The sequence below is a fragment of the Podarcis raffonei genome, chromosome 14, assembly GCF_027172205.1.
Source record: "Podarcis raffonei isolate rPodRaf1 chromosome 14, rPodRaf1.pri, whole genome shotgun sequence".
Taxonomy (NCBI): domain Eukaryota; kingdom Metazoa; phylum Chordata; class Lepidosauria; order Squamata; family Lacertidae; genus Podarcis; species Podarcis raffonei.
This window is the reverse complement of record NC_070615.1, coordinates 27,140,995-27,166,154: the sequence shown is the minus strand read 5'-3', so window position 1 is coordinate 27,166,154 and position 25,160 is coordinate 27,140,995. Positions and strand designations below refer to the sequence as shown.

General features: G+C 46.9%; 1 protein-coding gene across 5 annotated transcripts in view; it reads left to right on the top strand.

Moving 5' to 3' along the window:
* The window catches only part of UACA (uveal autoantigen with coiled-coil domains and ankyrin repeats), a 54,377-nt gene extending 29,544 nt beyond the window's left edge, over positions 1–24,833 (top strand). For 3 of the 5 annotated variants that reach the window (XM_053365201.1, XM_053365203.1, XM_053365207.1), the window contains exons 2-19: positions 4,108–4,241; positions 6,027–6,115; positions 6,983–7,047; positions 8,260–8,317; positions 9,054–9,124; positions 9,222–9,328; positions 10,413–10,594; positions 11,095–11,135; positions 11,867–11,956; positions 13,678–13,785; positions 14,011–14,043; positions 14,671–14,769; positions 15,349–15,385; positions 16,366–16,418; positions 17,266–19,992; positions 21,239–21,391; positions 22,350–22,415; positions 23,044–24,833. In XM_053365201.1, coding sequence (XP_053221176.1) covers positions 4,108–4,241; positions 6,027–6,115; positions 6,983–7,047; positions 8,260–8,317; positions 9,054–9,124; positions 9,222–9,328; positions 10,413–10,594; positions 11,095–11,135; positions 11,867–11,956; positions 13,678–13,785; positions 14,011–14,043; positions 14,671–14,769; positions 15,349–15,385; positions 16,366–16,418; positions 17,266–19,992; positions 21,239–21,391; positions 22,350–22,415; positions 23,044–23,115 — 4,185 coding nt within the window. In that variant the 3' untranslated portion in view covers positions 23,116–24,833. The remainder of the gene's footprint in view (positions 1–4,107; positions 4,242–6,026; positions 6,116–6,982; positions 7,048–8,259; positions 8,318–9,053; positions 9,125–9,221; positions 9,329–10,412; positions 10,595–11,094; positions 11,136–11,866; positions 11,957–13,677; positions 13,786–14,010; positions 14,044–14,670; positions 14,770–15,348; positions 15,386–16,365; positions 16,419–17,265; positions 19,993–21,238; positions 21,392–22,349; positions 22,416–23,043) is intronic. The other 2 variants (XM_053365204.1, XM_053365202.1) reach the window with 2 other exon arrangements.
* The last annotated feature ends 327 nt before the right edge of the window (positions 24,834–25,160 follow it).

Sequence of the window (25,160 nt, the reverse complement as noted above, 5' to 3'; positions counted from 1 at the left end):
ATATCCCACCTTTATTCCATCTTGGAAGCTTACACCTGTGACAGACACACTGTTTGCAGCCCTCCAGGTATTCGCTTTGAGAGGAGCTTCTATTGGTGTATTTACTGTATCTGTTTAACTGTAACTGGGAATGTTTGACCAAACCATTCTAGTTATTCTATATACTTAGCACTTGTTGGAGCACTTGTGGGCTCTTAAGTTTTCAATGAAAGGAAATATTAATTGCCTAAACTTAAAAATGTCAAGTATGCTTAGGGAATGGGTAGAGGTCAAAAGCATTTATTTCAGTTCCTGGAAAGGGATGCATCACTTCTGCGTTCTGCACCAGCACTGCCCAGCATATTTTTATGCTAGGTAGAAATGCTTGCCATTGAGAATTCTGCTAGTTTGTCAATGACACAGATGTGCAGGAATATAGAAAGTGAAGAGCCTGAAATGGTGCTTCCAGTTGCTTTCTTCTTTTTGAAATGTGCCTGCTTGGGATTCCTTGAAAAGATTTATCAGGCTTTTTCAAAGTCAAATAGGACTTGATTTCTGCTGCAAGTGCTTGGTCCCAATCCTGAAATAAATAGAGAATGTGGGGGGCTATGGGGCACTTGTGTTGGAGGGCCTGTGGTATTTAGCTCCTCAAGTGTTTGCCATTTCTTCCCTGTAGGTGGTCCAGGTGAGGCTGTTTCTTCCCCATCCAAACTGACTTGTGGCTTTAGAGTAGCAGTGGTGGTGGTATTTGAGAATTTTCTGGGAGAGGTTTTGCAGGCAAGAATTGGCCAGCTGGGAACAGCTTAAGTGCCACTCACCTGCTGCCGCTTCCCTGCAAATGCCCCTGTCGCCCCCAAAATCACATGCATTAAAATCAGCGTAACATAAGCATCCTCAACTCCATGCTTGTTTCTTTTGAAAAGTCTTGTTTGGCCTTCAGATGCTGGATGTTTTGATGACTCCAGAAAGGTTTCAGTAGGTCAGTGCTGCTGCCTTTGCTCCTTTGAAGAGCCCTGGAAGGGAGCGGCTGAAGACTGAAGGGCTGAGAGATGAAAGCAGGCTTGCCCCATACCACTATAATCCCATACAGGCCAGAATTAGCCATGGGATAATCAAATATGACGTCCATTGGCTTTTGTGCAGTTTTTGCCTACTGACTGAGCAAATGCAAACGTAGAGTCCTGCTGCGGCCCCGATTCTAAATGGAAAGGTACATGCAGACCAACTTCTGGGTCACTGTGCCCTCAAATATGCCTTTCTGAAGCTGTTGATACCAAGGGGATATTTGTGTGCAGAAGTTTTTAAATCTTATTGCTGGGAGGTGAAAGATTTAAATATTGTTGTTCATAGATTTCTTTAACTACTGTTGCACATTGGAAATAGGGCTGTGCAATAAATGCCGGTATTGAAATAACATCACAATATATATCAAGATATCGTGATATTTAGCTGGTGATATATTGTGATGTTGAAAACCAGATATCGCCCAGCCCTAATCAGAAGTAGCTTTTTATTTGCAAGGGAATGAGTTGAGCAAAGCCTGGTCTATATGTACATGGACAAGGTAGCTGGGTGGACCGTTGAATGGCAACATGTATTTGGAAGCTTCCTGCATGTAGAAAGCTAGCACATCAGGGGGAGTGGCTAGAATTTTCTCCCTGTTGGTACCAGTTTAGCGTTTGCTGCTGGTATGGCAACTGCTGTTTCTCCCTCTGGTGATTTCCTGCTAGCTAGTGGGGTGCATGCCCAAATTGTGCTACTGTGGTTTCATGTGACACTACAGGCAGAAATATGATACCCTGCTTTGGAATGCAGTTGCTTGCTGTGTAGTGGGAGGCAAATAAAATAAAATAAAATAATTGCTTCCACATTCATTTGGGTCACTTTACAAGTTGTCTTTCTGTAGAAATGACTGGGAAAAAGCAGGTGCCTTTCAGTGTTTGAATGACACTACGGATGGCACTTTCTCTCTCTTTTTGTGGTCTAGGTGTGCCTGCCAGGAACCTGCAGTGAGCATTAGTTTTGGCTTTTTCTTTACATTTCCAGAGCAAACCACACATGCCGCCATTCATAGGCAGGAAGATACTGCTTTCATTTCAGGCAGAGATTTAATCTGCAGCTTGAGAGGAATAACACATGAAATAGGCCCACACCCAGTTGAGATGGGAAGTGGGAGAACCTCAAAAACAACACATTCCTGTGCAGTTCAAATGTAGCCATTATCCTTTGAGTAGAAATGCAAGCCTTTTGCAAGAAAGGAGGACTTGGGCGTTGGTGGGCTGAAGTAGGGGAAGAGAGTGTTTTGGATTGCAATACTTTTTCTTTCTGTCTATCTTGAAAACAAGAAATGCCAAGTAGGGTGGAGAACCTTGTTTCTATTCTGAGAAGGCACCAAGGTGGCCTGACTGGAAATCCAAACAGAACGCTCCTGGCAATTAAACCAGAGCAAGGAGGCTCTGGAAACAGAAAGGGCCTCTTGATGGTTAAACTGGTGTGCAAATGATATCATAGACTCCTTCTGTTTTAGAAGAACTGAAATTAGTTCTACCGGAAGCTAGAATTCTCGTACAGTCAAAGGAATAGGGGAAAAAGCTGTTTTGTGGGAGGTCTGGCTTATTATCCTATTCATTCATTCATTCATTCATTCATTTGCATTTATATCCCATTTTTCCTCCAAGGAGCTCAAGGTGGTATACATAGTTCTCCTCCTCATTAAATCCCCCCCAACAACCCTCATGACTCCAGCAACTAACTGAAGGGCCACAGATCTTCCCCAGCTCTGACCTAGCACATTGTCAGCTGTGGCAGGCAGCAACTCTCCATGATCTTGGGCAGGAAGATGCTTTTCCTATCCGCTTCTAACTTCACCAGGGATGGTGAATTGCCAGTCCTCAAGCTGGGTGCAATGAAGGCCCTGGGCCCTCCCCACACCACCTGAAATCTCCCTCCTTACCGCCTCTCTCCACACACACACACACACACACACACAAACACTCCGCCCTTAGAAGCAATAGAATTTGGTGGTGGGCATTTTCAAAGTGGGTTGCAGCTGGGAAGCATTGACTGTCTTCTCCCCAGCTGTGACCCCTCTTCTGAAAACTCTGCACCAGAATTAGGCTTGGAAAAAACTATTTATTACGTGAGAGAGCTTTAAGTGTGTGTGCATGTGTATATGTATAGAATTAGTTGTAACTGGGATGTTTGTTTATTTTTTGCATTTATATCCCACCTTTTTATCCTCTGGAACTCAAGGTGACTTATGTGGTTCTCCCCCTCCTCGTTCAATCCCCACAGCAACCCTGTGGGGTAGACTAGGCTGAGAGTGAGTGACTGGCCCAAGGACACCCAGCAAGCTTCAAGGCTGAGTGCAGATTTGAACCCCCGTCTCCCAGGTCCAGCATTAACCACTGCACCACCGCTGGCTTGGTGTGTGTGCTATGCAAAATTCAGTTTAAAAAAGAAAGCCTTGTTGAAGCCTAACTGTGTTTGCAGGAGAGGTGATCTTTCTGGAGAGAGTGCAGTGAGGGTGGTTGGCTGGAAGGCTAACTTTGCCTTCCCAGCTGAAGTCTGTAAGAAGGTCACCTCTCCCCTCTAGCAATTAGGCTCCAAAAAGCCAAAACACTCCCCACACCGAGCCTGATTGTGTTTAAGGTAACCCACTCCTCTGCTCGTTGTTTAACTGAAGCTGCCCATTGAGCTGAGATCTTCTGCATCTCTAAGCACATTCAAATATACATTGAACTGCAGAAAGGTGCTGCAAATATCCTATTATCTTATTTTGTGAGAATAACATTGCATGCCAGTAAATAATGGGATGCAGAAGGCATGAATCCTTCATGGTTTTCTCAGTGTTTGGATTTTTCTTAAGTACTTCCCGTATTAAACTAACACGATAATATGTGAAACCAAGCTCCTTCAGTTTTTTGTTTTGTTAAAGCCCAGAAGCAGCTTTCCTTGGCTTCCGTTTCTTAAGGGATTTCCCCTTCCAGCTACATGGATGGCAGATGAATAACACTTCTCCCCCCTCCCCCACTTTATCCTCTATGGGAAACGGGCATTTTTGCTCGTATTTCTGAGGGATTTGCACCACTGTACACTGAAAACATTTCTCCCGCATTCTTTGAACAGTTGACTGCAGACTGGAACAAGTACGATGATCGCTTGATGAAAGCTGCTGAACGGGGCGACGTGGAAAAGATCTCGTCTGTCCTTGCCAAGAAGGGCGTAAATCCCACCAAACTCGATGTGGAAGGAAGATCTGCGTGAGTAGAAGTCGGGGTTTTGACCTCAGCTGCTCTGCCCACCTCCCACCAAGTTTGTAGCCCACCCACCCCTTGGAGGGGGGCTGCTTAGATGTGTCTTTTTTGCCTTTGATCTTCCTGGCCCCTTCCAAATTTTTGAGAGGGGCACTGGTGTTTCTGTTGGCTCTTATCTGCCTAGTGCTTATTTCCTGTAAGCCTCCCTGAGCCTTGGAAAGGTGCCATAGAAATGTTTTAAATAAACAGAAAGCTGTTGGGACCTGCATCCTGCGGAAGAGCATTTTATGCTTCCACACATACAGGGCATGTTTGGATGTCATGCCGAACTGTGTAAACATGTGGTTTAGTGGAGGGGAAACCTGGGGGCCCTCCAGATGTTACTGGACTACAGCTCTGACCACCCCCAACCTTGGACCATGCTGGCTGAGGCTGATGGGAGCTGTAGTCCAACAGCAACTGGAAGGCACTGTGAAAGCTGCTTGAGATGAAATGTTTTCCTTGACACAGTAATATGCAGCAGATCCAGAAGCGAGTAATTGGGTGGTCTCTGCCTGGTTGATTCAAAAAAATCTGTCTAGGTTGCAGGGTGTGTTTGTGGTTTGGTTCCAAACTTGCTCCAGACGAGAATAAAAGGCCTGGGTCTTTCCCATGCGGTTTGTATTACTTGTGTGGTGTCTGTCCCACTCCCGGGTCCCTTTTTGTTTCACTCTCTGAACTCCTGTGTGCGCACATAATAAAAGGGGAGATATTTGTGGTAACTTCAGAAGCTTCTCAGTAGCCAATCCAGAGAAGGTTTGAATGGCATTCTCAAGTTACTGCACAAAGCTGTTTTCTGTCTTAAATGGTAGGCGGTGAGGACATTTAATGCTAGGGTTATTCTGTGAGCCTTGTACTGGATGCTTTGTGGTGGGTGACTATGTCTGGGTGGTTGTAGGTCACAGCCTGCATACCCCCAAGAGTTTCCAAGATGAAAGCCAGAGGTCAGAGGCATTCAGGCACAGCTTCTCACTCTCTGGAACCAACATCCAGAGATGTGGCTTCTCAGCCTAGCCATGAGCTCACTCGTTGGTGTTGAGCAAGCCAGCACCTCAGCCCCTTTATTCTAATACAGTGGTACCTCTGGTTACGTACTTAATTCGTTCCGGAGGTTTGTTCTTAACCTGAAACTGTTCTTAACCTGAACCACCACTTTAGCTAATGGGGCCTCCTGCTGCTGCTGCGCCACCGGAGCACGATTTCTGTTCTCATCCTGAAGCAAAGTTCTTAACTCCAAGAGACTTTTCAGCTTACATTTACTTATCCCATTTATATTTATAGTTGTGTTGTAATGTTGTAACCTCCCTGGGATCATAGGATGAAGGGTGGGAAATAGATCGATAGATAGCGGCAGCGGTGGTGGTGATGATGATGATGATAATAATAATTTATTACATTTGCATCCCACGTTTCCTCCAATGAGGTGAAGGTGGTGTACATAATTCTCTTCTTCCACATTTTATCCTCATAACACCCCTGTGAGTCAGGTTAGGCTAAGAGTAAAGGCAGTGCAAGAATCTTTGGCTCAATGTGGGGCTTGAACCCCACAACCCTGAGATTAAGAGTCTCATGCTTTCCAGACTGAGCTATCCCAGCAGCCTGTTTGTTGTATTTCTTTTTATTCTCTGCTGCAGGTGCTTTTCTGTGCTGCTTTTGTATTTTTTATAGCGTTGGATTGCACTTGCAACATTTTAATTGTAACCTTGTATATGTAAACATCACACAGACATTTTCCTGTTTTGCTTTGTTTAGGTTCCATGTTGTAGCTGCCAAAGGGAATCTTGATTGTCTGAATGCCATTCTTGTACACGGGGTTGACATTGTAGCTACTGATGCAGCAGGTATGAGTCCTTGTTTAAAATAAGAGGGTTGTCTCTTTGATAAGATCCTCCTAAAGAGAGATTGTAGAAGATGTTGGGCAAATGTTTTCATGTATTGCTCAAACCTGCTGAGTGAATATGGAAAGGGGTTGTTGTAAACTAGCTTCTTAGATGTGTATCAGTGTCCCTGCTGGGTTCCCAGCCACCTTTTTGCCGATTACATCCCTGGGGTTGTGGTGACGGTTTGCTGTTGGCAGCCATGGGGAAGTTGAGACATCATGGAAGGGTCTAAGCTGGGTCACTCTTCAAGGTAGATTGACTTAAAATAATCCATTGTCTTTCCATCCCTGGTGAATTGATGTATAAAATACAGTAGTTACATCATGGTCAGTATTTTAACTCAAGCTATGTTCAGCACGGGACGCAGGTGGCGCTGTGGGTTAAACCACAGAGCCTAGGACTTGCCGATCATAAGGTCGGCAGTTTCAATCCCCGTGATGGGGTGAGCTCCCATTGCTCGGTCCCTGCTCCTGCCAGCCTAGCAGTTCGAAAGCACGTCAAAGTGCAAGTAGATAAATAGGTACCGCTCTGGCAGGAAGGTAAACGGCGTTTCCGTGCACTGCTCTTGTTCGCCAGAAGTGGCTTAGTCATGCTGGCCACATGACCCGGAAGCTGTACGTCGGCTCCCTCAGCCAATAAAGCGAGATGAGCGCCGCAACCCCAGAGTCGGTCACGACTGGACCTAATGGTCAGGGGCCCCTTTACCTTTTTATGTTCAGCACACAACCCATCTCTGTGTGTATGGGTCTATGGTAGACACTGAATGAAAGCTCTGCCATGTCTTTCATGATTCCATTCTGCATTTCCTTGTCACTTTGACCTCTCTAGGAAGGAATGGTCTGCACCTCGCTGCGAAATATGGGCATGCACTCTGTCTGCAAAAATTGTTGCAGGTACTGTAGCTTTGATAAATTGTTTAAGTGTTGCATGTAAAAGGCAGGGTAGGAGGTGAGGGGAAACCATGACAGCAAAGCTTTTTTCCTTTCTCTGTGTGTGTCGTCCCTTGAAATATTCCCATCACGTTATAGCTGCCGCTGTTTGGACACCTTAACCCAAATGTTGGTGCAGGAATGGCCAAAAATCTAATAAGGTTTTGATCACCCTGAACCTTGTTATTTTCAAATTGGGATGTTGAAGAAATCTGAAGAAACAAGCAGAAAACTGAGAGTCTTTGTGCTAGGATAGATATAAGCAGGTAATTCCTCTGTGTGTATGAAGCTTTCTGTTTCATAAAGATTTATGGGGAAGGATCCATAGCTCACAGCATACAGAAGCTCCCATGTTCATCACCTGACATCTCCTGGGAAAAGGCTGCTATCTGAAACTCTGGAGAACCTCTCTCAGTCAGTGTAGGCTAGGCTCCCAAAGCCAGGTGTTCTTACATTGTCTCTCCCATCAGCTCCAGCCTCTTAATAGGAATGATGGGAATCTTAAGCATCAGAAGGGCAGCTAGTTGGAGAAAGCTGGTGTAGGCAATACTGTGCTGGGTGGATCAAGGTCTGACTCTATATAAGGAAGCTTCCTTTGTTATGCCTCCCAGATTATTAGGTTAGGTATGATATCTACAGTACAGCACAGCCACTATAAGTTCTGACTCCTTTCTTTTAATTATCTCTGGCCTCCTTCAGTAGATGGGATGTTTTATTTTAAAAATATGAATGCATTTTAGATTCCCCCCATTTTGTTTTATGCTGGTTTTAATGCATGTGTGATTTACTTATTGTTGTAAGTCACTTTGAGTTATTTTTGTTTTTTAAAAAACCCTAATAAATTAATAATAATAATAATAGATCTGCAAAGCTGAACAGCACATTTAACATTCTGGAGCTGAATCTTATTTAAATGTTTCTTGAAATATTTTCATCATGAGAGTGCTGCCACTATTAGGAACCCTTAACCATAAATGTTAGAATAAATAAATTGCAGGTCTATTCCATATTCTTGGGACAGCGATTTGTTTTAGCTGTTTTTAAAGCTGAATTTTAAATGGTTGTAACCTGCCCTGTGGCCTGCTGGTGAAGGGCAGGTAATAAATTTAACAGCGACAACGATAATAATTAATAGTAATAACAGTATTGATGAAATGTCTTTGGCTGTTCCCATAGTACAACTGCCCTACAGAAAATGTGGATCTTCAGGGTCGCACTGCTCTTCATGATGCAGGTAAGGGAGTTTCCTTCCTTTGGAGCAATTTCTCCTAACGCCGTGAGAAGGACCGTGTTTGGCAAGGCATATGAATAGCTGCTCAATTTCCACATGTGGCTGGGACAGCCTCTCCCAATTTGTTGTCTCGATGTTTTAGACTATGACTCCCATCAGCTCCAGCATCACATGACGCACACATCTGACACCCCCCAGATTGGGAAGGGCTAGCTGCAAACTTCTTATTTTAATATTTATTTATTAAATTTGTATACTGCCCTTTGTCCAAAGATCATAGAGTTGTTCCGAACATAAAAATTCACAATGAGAACACAAAATACACAATAAAACAAAAACAATCCAATTACCCCCCGCCCAGTGATTGATGTTCCTCTTCCAGACCACCAGTTAGGAGAAGCTTTTAGGGAGAGGCTAGGTTCTCTTCCACACTATCTCTGCACCTCAGGCAACTGATAAAGGTGTAGTTGGGTTAGGTGAGCCATTAACAACACACAGGCTTTTCTTGCAGGGCTGGAGTTCAGGTGCAATGAGTAAAGCATGGAAGATACTGGCATATTGGCCCTTTTTAATTAAAAAGCAATTGCTGTTCCTTGGTTGGACATTTGTCGTTAGAACAGTTGTGGCTTCTAGATCTTAAAGGCGCAGCCATTCATAGAAATCTGACAATGTATAAATAGCCCACCGGTAGCGAAGTGATCCATTTACTAATGATGTGATGTCCTTCTGTCTCCCAAAGCAATGTCAGATTGTTCATCCAGCATCCAGTTACTGTGTGACCATGGAGCCTTGGTGAATGCCAGAGATGCAGTAAGTCTCATGCAGGCCCCTTTCAGGGTCCTTCCCCAGGATTGGTCAAGTTCATTTTACCCTTCCTTTGTAATGTTTTCCTGCCCCTTCTCTCTAGGACGGGAGGACGCCTCTGGTGCTGGCCACTCAGATGTGCCGTCCAGCCATATGTCAACTTCTGCTCGACAGGGGCGCTGATGTCAATGCAAGAGACAAACAGAACCGGTAATGCATCCATTTAGCCCCCCGTGGGTGATGTATGTGTCTGTATGCTTTCCAAAGAACACTCTCTGGGGATTCAAACAATGAAACTGATGGACACAAGCTTGGGGTGTGTTGATCCGAAGTGGTGGAATTTCTTCAAAGATAGCAAAATTCTGACTGCTTCATTTATTTATTTACTGATACAGTGCCATCAGTTTGGCAATTGACAGATAACCTGCCCACATTCTGGCCTGGTTCAGATGTCACCTCAAATCATGGTTTAATATTACGTACATGAGCCTAGATGAATCTTGGACCTCTATGCTCTTCCCGCATCCCTCTGTGGCCAAGGGGGAAGAGGTTTAAAGGTTCCATTCCTGGTTGGAACAAACCATAGTTTATTGTTATGGTTCAGTGTAGAAAATGGTGGTTTGTTCAAACTACAGCTGCTTAAACAAGGATACCTCTGTCAGCGAGCCACTGGTAAATAAATAGCAGATAGCATTTCAGGGGGAAAAAGCATCTCAAGTCTCAAACATGTTGTGAAAAAGAAGAAAAGAAAAATCTCATTGTGATCATTTGTGGGATGATCTACTGTAGGAGTATTAGACCAATGGAATGTGAGAGAGTTTTTGAGTTGATGGAAATTTTTCAGGTGCATTTTTCATCTTCCCGACTTGTACTACTGTTTATTACATGAATATACCACTTTTTCCTCCAAGGAGCTCAAGGTGGTGTACATGGTTCTCCACCTCCCCATTTAATTCTCACAACAGCCCTGTGAGGTAGCTTAGGCTATGAGATGGTTTCTGGCCCAAGGCCACCCATTGAGCTTTGTGGCTGAGTGGGGATTCGAACTCTGGTCTCCAACCATTACGCCACACTGACTACACATCACCACATGCCTGGTTTGTTGTGTGAACTGTTTTATTGCGCCTGTTTGCATATTGGGAGCCCCTTTGCCCACAGTTTTGCAGAGTTAGGGATATTAATGCACGCGGATGAAAAGAAAAAGCATAGTGATTGTTCCACAGAGCCCACCATTGCATGTACCATCTCCACAAGACTCCTCATGTTCCCATGTGGCTTCTTCTTCCATCCTCAGGACATCTCTGATGTTAGGCTGTGAATATGGCTGCAAGGATGCTGTGGAGGTTTTGCTCAAAAATGGTGCGGACGTCACTTTGGTGGATGCCCTTGGCCATGACTGCTCTTACTATGCAAGGATTGGTGATAGCGTTGAAATCTTGGCTCTGATAAAGGCTGCCATGGAGGAGTCTAACAAAGGTATGTTACCTTTCCTTGGAGTTGAGGAGCGGGTGATTAAAAAGAAATGAAGAATATTTACCTCCTCGCGTGTCTGGTTCCAGTTTGAGGCATGAGAAGTTGCTGTAAAGCCAAGAGTGGACAGCTTTTTAGTTTTATTTGTGATAGGCTGGAGACTGGCCATTGGGATCTCTCTTTGTGACAGTCTGCACTCAATTGCTACCCATTGTTGGGGATCGTACTGTGAGACGATGTGGTAGCTATCTTGAAATATCTGAAAGCCTGTCACATGGAGGATGGAGCAAACTTGTTCTCTGCTGCTCTGAAGGATAGGGCCTGAACCAGTGGATTGAAATTACAAGAAAGCAGATTCTGACCACACATTAGGAAGAACTTTCGGATAGTAAGAGCTGTTTGACAGTGGAATGGACTCCCTTGGAAAGAGTGTTGCATTTTGTCTAATCATCTGCTTGGAATGTCTAAACAGAAAACAAATTATTATTTTCTTTTTCTTTTTTTAGCAAGTTACGAAGTCATGAAGAAAGGACAGCCTCATCTCAAGGTGAGGATTCTGCATAGTTTTCATATGTGTTGTTGCAAGTTCATAACCAAGCTAGGTCCTGCCTACTTAATATTTATTCAGGGGGAGTTTCTGCTTTCTAGGAAAAGTCTTGCCTTATTGACCTCTCATCCATCCCTAATGATGCTAATTATAATAATATGATTTCACTTGTTAGTTGCTTGTTACCGGAAGGTCTCCAAGTGACTTAAAGCACAATTAAAGGATAAATATGAATATATTACACTATGAAAACGGCACAAAACAATCCCTATAACCACCAGAGAAAGCTTTGGCAGCACACAAGTAGCAAAACAACTTCATCTTAGTCCATTAAAAGCCTGGGAAAGAAGATAAGTCTTTACTTGGTGCTGAAAAGATGTCAGGCAGGTGGCAGGCAGACCTTGCTGAGGAGAGCATTCCACAGATGGGGAGCCACAACTGAAAAGGCCCCCTCCTTTTTCATCACCCTCTGAGTCTCCTTCAGAGGCAAGACCTGGGGAAGGGCCTCAGGAAAAGATGTAAGTTTCTGGGTATGTTTGTCAGCCTCCTCAAAATGAGCAAGGCCTGCCAACTTCGCTACCTTCTGGGCTGCTGTTTGCCTCCAAGACTTGATAGCTTTCTGAGATTAATGTGACTGATGGATCTCTTACACTGCTGCTGCTTCTGCTGGCACAGTTCATACGCGTCTCTTACTTCCTCTGACAATTCCGTGTTTCAATGCTGCACAACAGGTGCCCAACATGCTGCCAAAATGGAGTCAACCAAATGCCTTAGAGGACATGAGCTTCAAGACGCATCAGAAGGAACACCGGAATGTACAGGTGAAGGGAGAGATTTGGGCTTTGTGTGGGATGCTCTCAAGCGAGCAGGTTTGAGAAAACGCTGAAAGAAGTGTGGGATTCCAGCTTTTCAGGTTCTTTTCAAAGTTGCACAGGTGTGGCACAAAAGTTAAATGGGTGATAGGAGCAAGTAAATGTAAATGAGCTGTTCTGGGATCCTCATGGGTGTCCCATTCAGAGCAGACCCATCGAAATCTATGGCGATGGCTAGCTTAGGTCCATTTCAGTGGGTTTGCTCTGAGTAAAACGTGGCTGTTTAGGTTCTTGTTTGCATAGTACAAATGCTCGCTTGGAGAAAATTAATCAAGAATGTGAGATCTGGATGAGGACGCATTTTGGTGCTGTCTTGTTTCTCCTCCTACCCTTCTCATGTTGTTTGTAGCTTTAACTGGGTGGCGCTAGTCCAGCCTTCCCCAACCTGGTTCCCTCCAGATGTTTTGGACTACAACTCCCATCATCCTGAGCCAGCACAGCCAGGGATGATGGGAATTAGTCCAAAATATCTAGAGGGCATTGGGTTCGGGAAGGCTGCTCTATGAAATATGAAGACATGTTTGGCATGGTCCATTACTGGTTACCATGATAGCTTTTCCCCTTTTTTTGTTTGGGTGTAAGAAATGCTGCCTGTTTTTGAGCTAAGCAGATCTGTCTGTGGTGTGTGGGCTGAGCAGTTCAGTGTCTGGCATATCCAAGTCAGAGGAAAAACACTTTAAGCATCTAAGAGCTGGTTTTTCAGCTGTTGACAGGCTGGAGATAAGCAGCGGTTTGAAGTGCTGATGGCCTCTTAAGTATGTGGATAAGGAAAGAGGGCTGTTACTGGCCACCTGCCATATTTAGGAAGAGTGCCCACTAGTGGTTGTTGTTAGGATTTACTTTGATTTGTCACATCCAGGGGTGGACAAATCCATCAGTAGCAGTTGTCTTGTTCAGTTTGCATCATTTTCCACATTAGTTTATTAATTTTTTAAAAGTCTGCATGAGAGTTCATGTGTGTTTCTCTTAATATACAGATCTTTTCAAGCAATTCACCTTAATATAAAGCATCTTTGTAAGTTGTTTTCCCTAATATGCACTTTTCCGTATGCACTGATCGACTGGAGACTTTTCTTTCTTTAAAAAAATTATACACCACTTGATTGTAAAAAGAAAAAAACTTAAAAGTGGTTTGTAAAAAAGCTAAATCAATAAAATTATCAGTAAGAAGCATTAAGAAAAATTTTAGACTTTCAGAAAGTTCAAATAACAATAGACTAAAAACAGACAAAGTTGCACCAGCTTTCTAAACACCTGGCCTTGTGTATAAATGCTTTCAACAGGCACCGGAAAGATTACAGTGAAGGCACATAGCTGATGTCAATAGGCAGGGAGGTCCAACGTGTAGGTGCTGCCACACTTAAAGATGGAGTTTTTAAAAATGCAGAACGGGTGGCACCTGTAACATTGCCGGTTCTGCAGATCAAAGTGGTTGAGTGAGTTTATATGGGGTAAGGTGATCTTGCAAGTAAGCTTGTGTCACAGAATGCAGAGAAGTGTGTATTCGGAGGATAGCTGTGTTTTTGGTTACCATAGTGGTTTGGGAGTGTGTGAATTTGGGAGGTGTGCATTAAAATCGGAATTGCTCCATTTCCCTAATTTTATCCATCAGTTGCTTTAATTCTGCAGGAGATAACTCATCTCAGTTTTAAAATGTCCTCTGTTTTAAGGAACTGGAAAGAGAGAATGAAGACTTGAAAGGCAGGCTAAGGGAGATCCAGCAGGAGCACCGGATTCTATTGGACAGAATCAATGGTCTGCAGCTGCAGCTGAACGAGGTAATGGAACACAGTTTGCAATGACAGCAGCTCAGAGGGCCCTTCCAGGGTGATCTGGTGCATTTATGGGCTGGTGTGTTCAGGGGCTTATGGTGCATTTGTTTGCCTTTATCCCCATTTTACAGACTGGGATACTGAATGAGGTTGGCCAGGTTTCCTGCTGACAATGTTATATAACAATATAAATCAAGATACAATTCCAATGGCTGTTTCTGTTCTTTGCAGGAGCAAATGGTCGCAGATGATCTCGAAAGCGAGGTAAAGAAAAAAAATCTTTATTTTCCCCCACCCTAAACTTATTTGTTGAGAAATCTGAAGCTGAGGGAGAAAATTCTTCCATCTCTCTTAAACAACAACTGAACATTTGATTTGAAATGAAAAAGGAAGGAAGGGAACTTTGCTTTTGGGGTCAGTTCTGATAATGTGTTTGGCACCCACTACCATAAGATCTGCTCACACCACTCCCTAAAGCCAGTGCAAGAGTCATGGGGGCTAACCTTCCTTGCAGGCTGAATCCAGAAAGGAGGGTGTGCTTGTGTGCATGGATCAGATCTACAGGGGAAGGACTGCAGCTCAGGGGTTGAGCATCTGTCTTGGATGCAGAACATCCCAGGTTCACCTCTGACAGCATTTCCAGGTAGAGTTGAGAGAGACTCCTGCTTGAAATCCAGGCGAGCAGCTGCTGCCAGTCAGTGTAGGCAGCACTGAGCTATATGGACCAATGGTTCTCCTATATTACTCTATATAAAACTGCTTCCTATTTTTCTGTAAGCTACGGTAGGCTGGAAAGTGTCATGTTTCTGTCCTGCAGGATTTCCATATTCATATTTCTTAGTGCTTGAACATTACCAGTATGTTCCATGTTGATTTGTTGCTCACTTTCAGAAAGATGAGCTCAGGAGGCTGCTGACAGCAAAGGAGAAGCAGCAGGAAGAAAGTTCACGGATGCTTGAAGCTCTGAAGTCAAAGCTGAGATTCTATGAGGTACGTTGTCCTTTGGTGGGGAAGCCAGTTTCTGTTTCAAGCAGCCCTCCACTAAGTTAGCAGGAACTGGGAGCCGTGTTATTGGGTGACAAGGCTATAGGTACAGGGCTCAGTCCACTCTTGCACAGACCCTTCTGGAAGGTGTGCAGAGGAGGGTGACCAAGATGATTGAGGATTTGGAAACTAAGCCTTATGAGGAACAGTTGAAGGAGCTGGGTATGTTTAGCCTGGAGAAGAGAAGACAGGGAGGGGATATGTTGCCTATCTTCAAATATCTAGAGGTCTGTCGTGTGGAAGATAGAGCAAGATTGTTTTTTAAGGAGAGGTTGGGTGGCCATGAGTCATGCATGCTTTAGTTGAGATTTCTGCATTACAGGGGGTTGGACTAGATTACCCTCAGGATCCCTTCCAACTCTACAATTCTGTTATTCTGTGAAGGTATTACGTATCATATCCATTTCAGGAAAGTTCTCTGTGGATTAAGACTATGAAAAAAATAGTTTCATTCTGAAAACCTGAACCCTTGTGAACGGTTAATCTGTATCTCTCTGAACCAAAGTCTGTGTGTTTTGATTCCAGGGTGACCACGGGGGATCTGGAAACAGTTTTGGTAACAGTGAGTATTGCTGTTCCTTGATACCTTGTTTAGAAAGGGAATCGAGCGCTAACATTGTGGAGTTTTTGTGCCCTTCTATGTGCAGTTGTGGCAGTCAAGTGAAAGTGGGTAATTTGGGGACATAGGGAAGAAGCAGGGCTATAAAGTTCGCTGACTATATCTGTTAATGTTGTAAGCTGCCCTGTGTGTAAATCATCTTGGGACATATGTCCAATTCATATATTTAATAATAATGATGATATAGAGCAGGAATGGAGAACTTCAGACCTAGGGATCGAATGTGGCTGTCCAGGCCTCTCTGCCTCACTCACAGGGCACTACTTAGGACATCCCCCTCCCCTGGCCACACCTCTTTGACCCAAGCCACACCCCTCCCTGGCACTGCTCTGCCCCCTCCTCAAGTGCTTTTCTCTGGCTGGGAGGTGACCTTGGTCTGAGATGATTCCTCTTGCTTGTTTGGATTAGGGTTGGAGAGGGATGTATGTGTCAGTGAGTAAATCTCTTGACTTTTGTGCGGGTGGAATGCAGCCAGCAGACAGTACAAAAGTCAGCTACATCTGTTGCCCACCTGCTTTTTCCTCTGGCCCCACCCACACGGTTGCCAATGTGACCCTTGGACTGAAGGAGATCCCCCACCTTGCCTTAGATCTTGTGCTTTCAGGACCAGAGAGATTTATAGTATTGGCTGGCCCCAAGCAGCCTGCTGCTCTGTGGTCCTCCAGCCTCTGTGGTTCTCTTGCCTCTCTATTCCCTTTCCATAGATGCTGCCCTGAGACCCAGTTCCCTTGACCCTCAGCAGTGGGGGTGTCCCTGCTTTCTATGACATCCCAGCTGCTCAGCTCCTGGCTACAGGGCCTTGCAGGAAGCAGCTGTCTGTTTAACTTTTAATAGTGCAGGCTGAGTTCCACCTTCTAAATATATAGCAGCTTTGTACTTTGTCAGGTTAGATTGAACAAGCTCTTTATTTTGTCTTTCTGTAGGGAAAGAAGATGTTTTGCTGAAGCAGGGTTCCACGTATTCTGCAGAACCACAGGTACTCCAATTTGTTGGCTCTTTCGTGCATTTGGGAATGCCACGTGGGCATCTGCAGCATGGCTATGATGTTGAGCATGTTAAAATGCCATTGGTGCACCTGGTCACTGGGCCGTCTCTTGGGGCTCCACAATGCTGTCGTGGTATCCAGTTGCTCCCTGTCCCTTCTCCTGTAGGAGCCTTGCTGTGTTCTGCACAGAAATGGAAGGTGTGGGCCAGCAACTGTCCTTTGGCAGAGCCAGCGAAATGAACAACAGGCTCATCCATTACTTGGATGTCACACTTATTTGGCTGGGAATCAGCGGAAAGCGGGAGGCTTGTTGCAATTGCCCCATTAGCAAGATAAATTGAGCTTCTGCCCTTAGCTTAGTAACTTGGTTACTGTGATCCGTGACAGATCCATTACACAGTCAAAATGTGTTAATGGAGCAGAGGAGGCCCTTAAGGATCTTCCTGGATGAGCCTATTGTCTGTCTGCTCCGTATCCCTAACGTCAACTGGCAGTGACCCCCCAGAGGCTTTGTGCAGCCCACTTACCTGAGATCTACTTACCTTTCAACTGGAGATGTTGGGGAATAGGCCTGGGGCCTTCCGTACACAAGACACATGTACTCTGCCCTTGAGCTGTAGGGAAGCTCTAATGCCGTACATCCCTAGCTCGCAGCATCAGTGGTCAGGAATGATGGGAATTGTAGTCCAAAAACAGCTGGAGACCAATGTTTGGGAAATGCTGTCCTACATAAAAGCTAGTTAAAGGGGTGTGTGTGTGTGTGTGTGTGTGTGTGTGTGTGTTTGTTGGTAGAAGCCCCTCTCTGGAGTCTTAAGAAGTCCGTCTCCTTGTTTTCTAGCAGGCCCCTGCCTCAGCGCCAGCTGCCCTCCAGAGTAGATCCATGGTGAGGCCCCTGGAGCTCCTGAGCCCAAGCCTGTCTCCTGCTGCCTCCGAGGCGGAAGCTCTGAAACGGGAGCTGGGCAACCTGAGGAGCTGCTACGATGCGGCCCGAGGGGAGGTGAGCAGGCTGCAGCTGGAGCTCTCCCACAAGGCGGCAGAGTGCAAAGCGCTGGCAGCGGAGTGCGAGAGAACAAAGCAGGAGTCGGACCAGCAGATCAAGCAGCTGGAAGACGCCTTGAAGGACGTGCAGAAGAGGATGTTTGACTCGGAAGGGAAAGTGAAGCAGATGCAGACGCACTTCCTGGCCCTGAAGGACCACCTGACAAGCGAGGCGGCGGCCACCGGCAGCAAGGCGGTGGAGGAGCTGAAGGAGCAGCTGAAGGACACCAAGGCCAAGTACGAGGGGGCCTCGGCTGAGGTGGGCAAGCTGAGGAACCAGCTGAAGCAGAATGAGCTGTTGGTGGAGGAGTTCCGCAGGGACGAGGCCAGGCTGGTGGACGACAACAAGAAGCTGCAGAGGGAGCTGAGCATGTTGAAGGTGGAGCATGAGAAGCGGGAGAGGAGGGCCTGCGAGGCGGAGGGTCAGCTGAAGGAGGCGGCGGCCAAGCTGGCGGAGAAGCTCGAGAAAGTGAAGAGCTCGCTCTCAGGTGAAGTGGAAGAGAAGGCGCGGAGGTTGGCAGAGGCGGAGGCAGAGCGGCAGAAGCTGTGCACGGAGGCTCAGGGGCTGAGGGCGGAGCTGGAGGGCCAGAGAGGCCAGTTAGCCCAGTATGTGAGGCCAGAGGAGCACAAGCAGCTGAAGGTCAGGTATGAGCAGAAGGCCAGGGAGCTGGAGCGAGTGCAGGCGGAGCTGAAGCACCAGAGCCAGGCCTGGCAGGCGGAGGCGGAAAAGGCCAAGGCAGGCCACAGCCTGCTGAAGCAGCAAGTGGAGGCCCTCCGGAGCGAGATGAAGAGCCAGTATGTGCCTCTGAAGATCAGCGAGGAGGTGAAGCGGGCGAGCGATGTCACGGTTGGGGAACTGAACAAGAAGCTGGCGGAGAGCAGAGAGAAGTGTCAGAAGCACAGCGCAGAGGCGGAGAAGCTGCTGGCGGAAAACCTCCGCTTGAAGGAGACGGTTGGCCAGCTCCAGGCGGCTTACATCCCCCGGGAGAAGCACGAGAAGGAGATGGGAGCCTTGAAGGTAATCACGGCCAGCCTGGAGCGGCAACTTTCTGAGCTCAGCCAAAAGTACAGGGAGCAGCAAGCCAAGGCATCCGAGTTTGCGTCCAAAAATGCCACTCTTCAAGAGACCATGGAAGAGCAGTACGTGCCGGTGGCTACTCACGAGGAGGTCAAGGCAGTGCTGAACAGCACTCTTGAAAGGACGGGCCAAGAGCTGCTGGAGCTGAAGAACAAAATGGAAAGCGTCAAGCAAGAGTTTGTGAGGGTGAGCGATGAGAACGGGACCCTGAAGAGGAAGCTGCGGACTCTGCAAAGCCAAGTGCAAGGAGGCGAATACATAAATGCACGGGAGCATGAGGCAAAAGTCTCCGCCCTCCACAAAAACATTCAGGAGCTGCAGGAGAACAGTTCCGAAATGCAGGCAAAATACCAGGCGAAGCAAGAGGAGGTGGCCCAGTTGCATGCTGAGATCAAGGCCCAGAAGAAGGAGCTTGACATGATCCAGGAATGCATCAAGTCCAAATATGCCCCCCTTGCCAGTTTCGAAGAGAAGGAGCGCTGCTTCGAGGAGACGGCGAAAGAACTGAGGAGCCAGCTGCAGAAGGAGAGGGAGCAGCGCCGAGAGAGAGAGGAGGAAGGCAAGAAATACAGCCAGGAGAACGAGAAGCTGAAGGCCAGGCTCCTGAGCGTCCAGAACGACTTGCAGCAGAACTATGTCCTGGCGGAGAAGTCGCACGAAATGGAGCGGATGTTTGCCAGCAAGATGGACGGCCTCAACAAGCAGTTGTGTGAGCTGCAGCAGAAGTTTGCCGAGATCCAGTGCGAGAAGGAGCGGCTTCAGGAGGAGAGCGACCGGCAACGCTCCGAGGCCCGCGAGGCAGAGAGCCGCCTCCAGGGTCAATACGTCCCACTGGAGCAGGTGGAAGCCCTGGAGAGGCAGCTCGGCCGCACCATCGAAGAGCTGAAAGGGGAGCTGAGCAGCAAGGAGGCCAGCTGCCAGCAGGAGGTGCAGAAATCCCAGGAGCTGCAGCGGGAGATGGCCGATCTCAAGGCCGCCTCTGTGCCCCTAGCCGATCACCTCCGCATCAAGGAGGGCTTGGAGAGGGAAGCATCCTTCGCGAAATCCGCCTTAAGAGAGAAGGAGGGAGAGAGCCAGGAGAGGGCAGAGAAGGTTGCCAAGCTGCAGTCTGAAATCCAGAGCGCCAAAGAAGCCCTGTGGGAGCTGGAGAGCCGAGAGGTGGTTGGGATGGCAGAGCACAAGATGGTGAAGAGCAAGCTGGAAGGGCAAGTAGGCAGCATGGCCGAGAAGCTGGCTGAGCTCAGCCGGAAGCTGGAGGCAGCCCAGCAAGCCAGGATGGAGGAGGCGCCCACCAAGGACAAGAAGGAGCCCCTGCAGTCCAGGAACTTCAGCATTGAGCAGGAGATCAAGGACCAGAAGGAGAGGTGCGACAAGTCCCTGAGCACCATCGCGGAGCTGCAGAAAAGGATCCAGGAGTCCGCAAAGCAAGTGGAAGCCAAAGACAACAAGGTGAGTTGGGCAAGGGGGTGGACTCAGTAGGCTAAAGGCCGGCCGGCAGCATATGAGGCCCAATACAGAGGATAACGAATGCAGCGGGGTCCTTGGTGGGAGAGGCAGCGCTTGGACTAGCTTCTGACATTAGCTGGGGGAGCAGGTAGGCCTGGAAGAACTGCTGCACTGCAGCCTTTGCCAGACTAGGCCTTCTGAGTGTTTTGGACTGCAACTCCCATCAGCCCCAGGGATGTACAACCATGCTGGCTGTGGCTGATGGGTGTTGTAGTCCAAAACATAATAAGGCTCCAGGCTAGTGAAAGCGGTCCTGTAGTAGACACAGACAATCTCCGAATCCTGCCCAAATCAACTTGGAAGCCAAATGCAGGCTGATTGGTTGAAGTGGGGGTGGGCTGCACCCTTTAAGCCACATTGGAAATGGATTCAGACATGGTTTCCTTGCATGAGAGGCAGACCTGCAGAGCTGGTTGATCTGATGACGTGCTGCCTGTGGCTTTCAGCTAATTGGGAATTCAAAACAGGCTTCTTTCCTGTTGGTTAGTTCAAAAGCCCATGTTTTAAATTATCCTTTTTTTATTATTTTTGCCGTCTTGCATTTATCGTATTGTGCACCAGCCTGTGTTCTGTGGGGGGAGGGGAGGGCAGATTAATAATGATAACAGACGTAGTGAAGTTCTGAACTGCTTCATGCACAGCCACCTTCTTGCCACTCCAGCTCAGACAAAACAATGTGTGTGCTGCGCTTTGACAACCCTGTTTTCCCACCTTAATAGACCTTTGCAATGTGCATCCATGCACAGCTCCTGGCCCTGAGACAGTCCTTGTTTCCTTGCAAACTGGTGACTTGAATTTTTGGGACTTTGGGGTATCATAGCACATTGTTGTTGTCCCCCCCAGCCCCTAGCAAAGGGCCAGGGTTTGGGTGACGTTCCTGTTGCTTGCTTGGCTCTGCTCCAGGCAGGGCAGAATACAGGTTGGAAGCAAGCAGCTTTCAACTTCTTTTTTTGCTTTGATCACACAAGTGTAAGTCTGGGATGGGAAACATCTGTGGCTCTCCAGGTGCTGCTGGACTCCATCTCCCATCAGCCCCTGCATCCAGCACAGCCAGTGGTCAGGGATGTTGGGAGTTGTAGTCATCGAAATATTTGTCAGGCCACAAGCTCCCCATCCCTGTAGTAGATGTTGCTGAGGAACCGCAGAGGAAAGGCTTATGGTTTGAACTTTGGCAATGTCTCTCTTGAAGATAACTGAGCTACTTAATGATGTGGAGCGGCTAAAACAGGCCCTTAACGGTCTCTCTCAGCTTACGTACAACAGCGGCCTCCCCACAAAGCAACAGAGCCAGCAGGTTGAAGTGCTCCAGGCGCAGGTGAAAACCCTTCAGCAGCAGCTGGCCGTAAGTAGTGAACTGCAGCCATCAGGTGGTAGCTGAAACTTGTCTCATTGATCAGGGTTCTGGTGCTTGGGGGTGAGGGGAAGACAGCAGGACTGGGTGTGGTGACAATCCTTGAGCTGTGGTCTTGCATGATGCTGGCAAACAGTTTAAGGTCCAATAACCTTTGTTTCCAGTTTTTAAAAAAATGTTTTTTCTGTTCTTTGCGGTTGCAAAGCTAAGCTGGAAAGTGTGCGGGCAATTTTATTTATTATGCATTTACTTAGAATCTTTGTTCCTGACTCCTCAGCCTTACATAAAGTCAAAGCGAGACAGTCCCTACCTGCAGGCTTACTGTCTAAAAAATAAATGACACACAAGGGAAAAGGAACATGGAGGGAAGAGGAAAATAAAAACCCTGAACTTCAGCATCAGTTTCTGAACAGTTGTTCCTATAATGGCTGGCTGGCACAGTTCAGGGGCAGGAGGTGCTTGATGGAGCTGGGCAATCAGCAAAGCTCTCCCACGGCAGCAGTCTGAGGCAATGGCTGCCCCCAGATGACAGTTGAGGGGAGAGGAGGCCTGATAGAGCAGAACAGATGGCATGAGCTCTGCTTTCCAGCTCAATGCCTGGCATGGCATCTTAGGAAATGAAGGGATTTTTGTTGGCCTTAGAAGTAGGGTGCCAGCATCCCTGTAATGCTGTGCCTCTCTCCAAGACTAGGAAATATGGGAAACTGCCTGATGGAGTCAGACCATCAGCCCACCTAGCCCAGTAGTGTCTACACTGACTGGCAGCAGTGGCTCTCCAGGGTTTCAGGCAGGCAGTCTCTCCCACCCTTACCTGGAGATGCCGTTGCGATTGAGCTGGGGACCTTCTGCCTGCCGTAAACCACTGCCCTTCCCCAAGGGGGCTAGCGAAGCAGACTAAACTTTGAGAATGTAACTCTGGAGAATGACCAGGTGTGCTCTTTTATCCTAGGATGCTGAGAGGCAGCACCAGGAGGTCATCTCAATATATCGGACGCACCTTCTCAGTGCTGTTCAGGTACGTGTTCTGCTTTTGCTGCTGCCTGCTGTGTTGGGCGGTGATCTTTTCACACCCTTTTTGACTGATGCCTGCTGAACCTGCCTTAGATAAATCTTCAAGGGAGGCAGCATGTTCCACAGCTTGCCTGTGTTGTTTGTTCCACCACAGTTTCTCTTACTCAGTAGGAACAGCTTACTGGGGTTGGAGGGACATCTCTCGCTACCCACTGCTTCCTTCTACGATCAGCCAGAGCCAGTGAATAGTTTAGGCCAGTGGTTCCCAAAGCTTTCGGGGCAAGCTCCTCCTTGGTTCCATAAACTCATCCCCAGTGCCCCCCTACCCTAGAAAAAGCATGATTCAGAATAGCAGTTTGCACAACTCACTAAGGAAGATAGTCACACAACAACAAAATTCAAAATGGTATCAATTAATTGCACATTTATTCTAGTACCCGTTAAAGCTGTTTAGTTTAATTCAGTTGATAGTCCTTTACACCTCCAGCACCCCCCTAGGGAATCCCACTGCCCCCTGGGGGTGTGTGAGACCACCCACTTTGGGATCTATAGATTTTGTCACTGCAACTGAAAAGTCACTGAAAAGTTCCAAGTCCTGCCTGTTTTCTGCAGCTCTCCTCTTTGTTTTTCAGGGTCACATGGATGAAGACGTCCAAGCTGCCTTACTCCAGATCATCCGCATGCGGCAAGGGCTTGTTTGTTAGGGGTGGGGGTGGGGTGGGGGTCATGCTGTTGGTCTGAAGGTGCCTACAGCTGTGAAAGCATGCCTTCCTTCCTGCTTCGATCCAGAAAGCGAAAAAAGGGCTATATTTACACAGTCTCGATTTTTTAGACAAAGCAAAGGGGCTATTAATTGTTTGCCTACTAAACTTAGAATTTGAAAGGTGAAATGCCTGCGGTTTAGATATCTGGGTAGTCAAAATGATGACAAAAGCAAAGTTCTTCTGTATGTCGGATTGACAACGCAAATGTTATAAAACATTGGGAAAGAAAACCCCTCTTTGCTCTTTTCCTGTCCAAACAAAACCCACTCTCACTCGACTGCAAAGTGTGAACAAAAGTGGGGGCCCCAAACCAAGTCAGTGTGGCCAAAATCTTGTAACTCTTCCTTCTTTTCCGAATGGGTTTTACCCAGGGGCGATTTTTCGGGGGCTGTGTCAGGTTGAATGTATTTCTAGCACAGTCAGGTGAAACAAGCGGTCAAGGAGGCTGCAAGGGCCACGCTCCGTATCGTTGCAGCTTGGCTGGCCGAGTTGCATCTTCTTAAATCATTTTAAGAAGGAGTCGTGCCTTTCTAGCGCTGTCTTCACGAGCAAAAAAAATCCATCTCCTACAAACGGTTTTGAGTGTTTTTTATAAGAGATATTTTTTCACAGATTCTTTGTTACTGATTTACGCATAGTTTCAAGAGCAGCAGGGCTGAGGAAGATGTGAATGAACAGCTATTGCCTTATCTTGAATTGCAGCAGCCTCACATTTGTTTTAGAGAATTCTCCGTCTTGTTTTCAGAAGCAAAGGACATTTCCTGCAATTAAAAAAAGGCGTAGTGGTGTCAGGAAAAAAAAGAGAGAACTCAGAGCAAACACTTGCAAAAACAAGGAGACGAACACACGTGCCTCTTGCTTTTTAAGATGACCTTGTGATCCCATTTGCTTTTTTACTCCACGTGTATTTGGCCCAGCTGTCTTTTGCAAGCTGGGAGGGAGGGATCACTTGATCTTACCAATGGCTGAGCTCGAAAAGGCTCATTGAACCTCGTGCCAAGGAAAGAGGCAGCCTCTCCTGGAAAGGTGACCACTGGTGGTTGCAGCTTCACATAGGAGCAAGCAAATCTTCCTTCATGTACTGGTTTCTCTGTGAAAATTGGGTGGCCCCTCCCCTTGGGCCTGGCAGCTAGCTGGCTAGCGTCACCTGTGTCTCTCGGAGTGGCTGCCAGCACCTCCCAGCCAACCTTCCTAGGGAACAAGCTCATGAGAATCCCATGTTCTCATGCAAAGCCCAATGATCCTATTGGACAACCCCGGGTGCAAGATGATGTCCCTGGTGGGGGTTGTGCTTGAAGGAGCTTGTATTCATCCAGTCATGTATTCATAGTGGACTCATTGAAGTCAATGAACTCTGGTGGGTCTGCTCTGAGTATGTCTTGGTTGGATTGAGCCCCTAGACCTTTTCTCCCTATATGCAAAAAGTGTAGATCACTCAATAAGCCTCCCCACGAGCTGGATTTGACTGACGTTCAATTTCGTAGTGACTTCTTAAGATGCTTTCTGCCGTTTTAAATACTATTGTTTTGTAAATTTATGTACTATAAATCACTACGGTGGCTTTTATTTATGCAGGGAGAAGTGTAGGTAGGATGAGAGGTGTAACTCAGCTTAGTGTGTGTGTGTTTGTTTCTACAAATAAACACTACAAGGCTTGATAGTTTGTTTTAAGTAAATGTGCAATAATTCTGAAAGCAGAAATGTTAAATCCTGGGTTGCTGGAAGAAGAAACGGAAACTTTTGAAACAGAAAAAATATTTAAAAGGGGGTTGTTTTAGAGAAATGCCAGTTTGGCAGTTGTACTCTGCAGAGCTGGGAATAATCTCCAGGCAAACTTGGGAAACTGTCCAGGCAGAGTGCATGTGCTGTTGCTTACTCCCACAGGGTGGTGTCTCCTTCCTCCACCATTCCCACCTGACATCCATTCCTGGAGGCAGAGCTTGCTGCAGGTTGCCTTGCCTCCTAGTACTTGTTGCACATGCTTG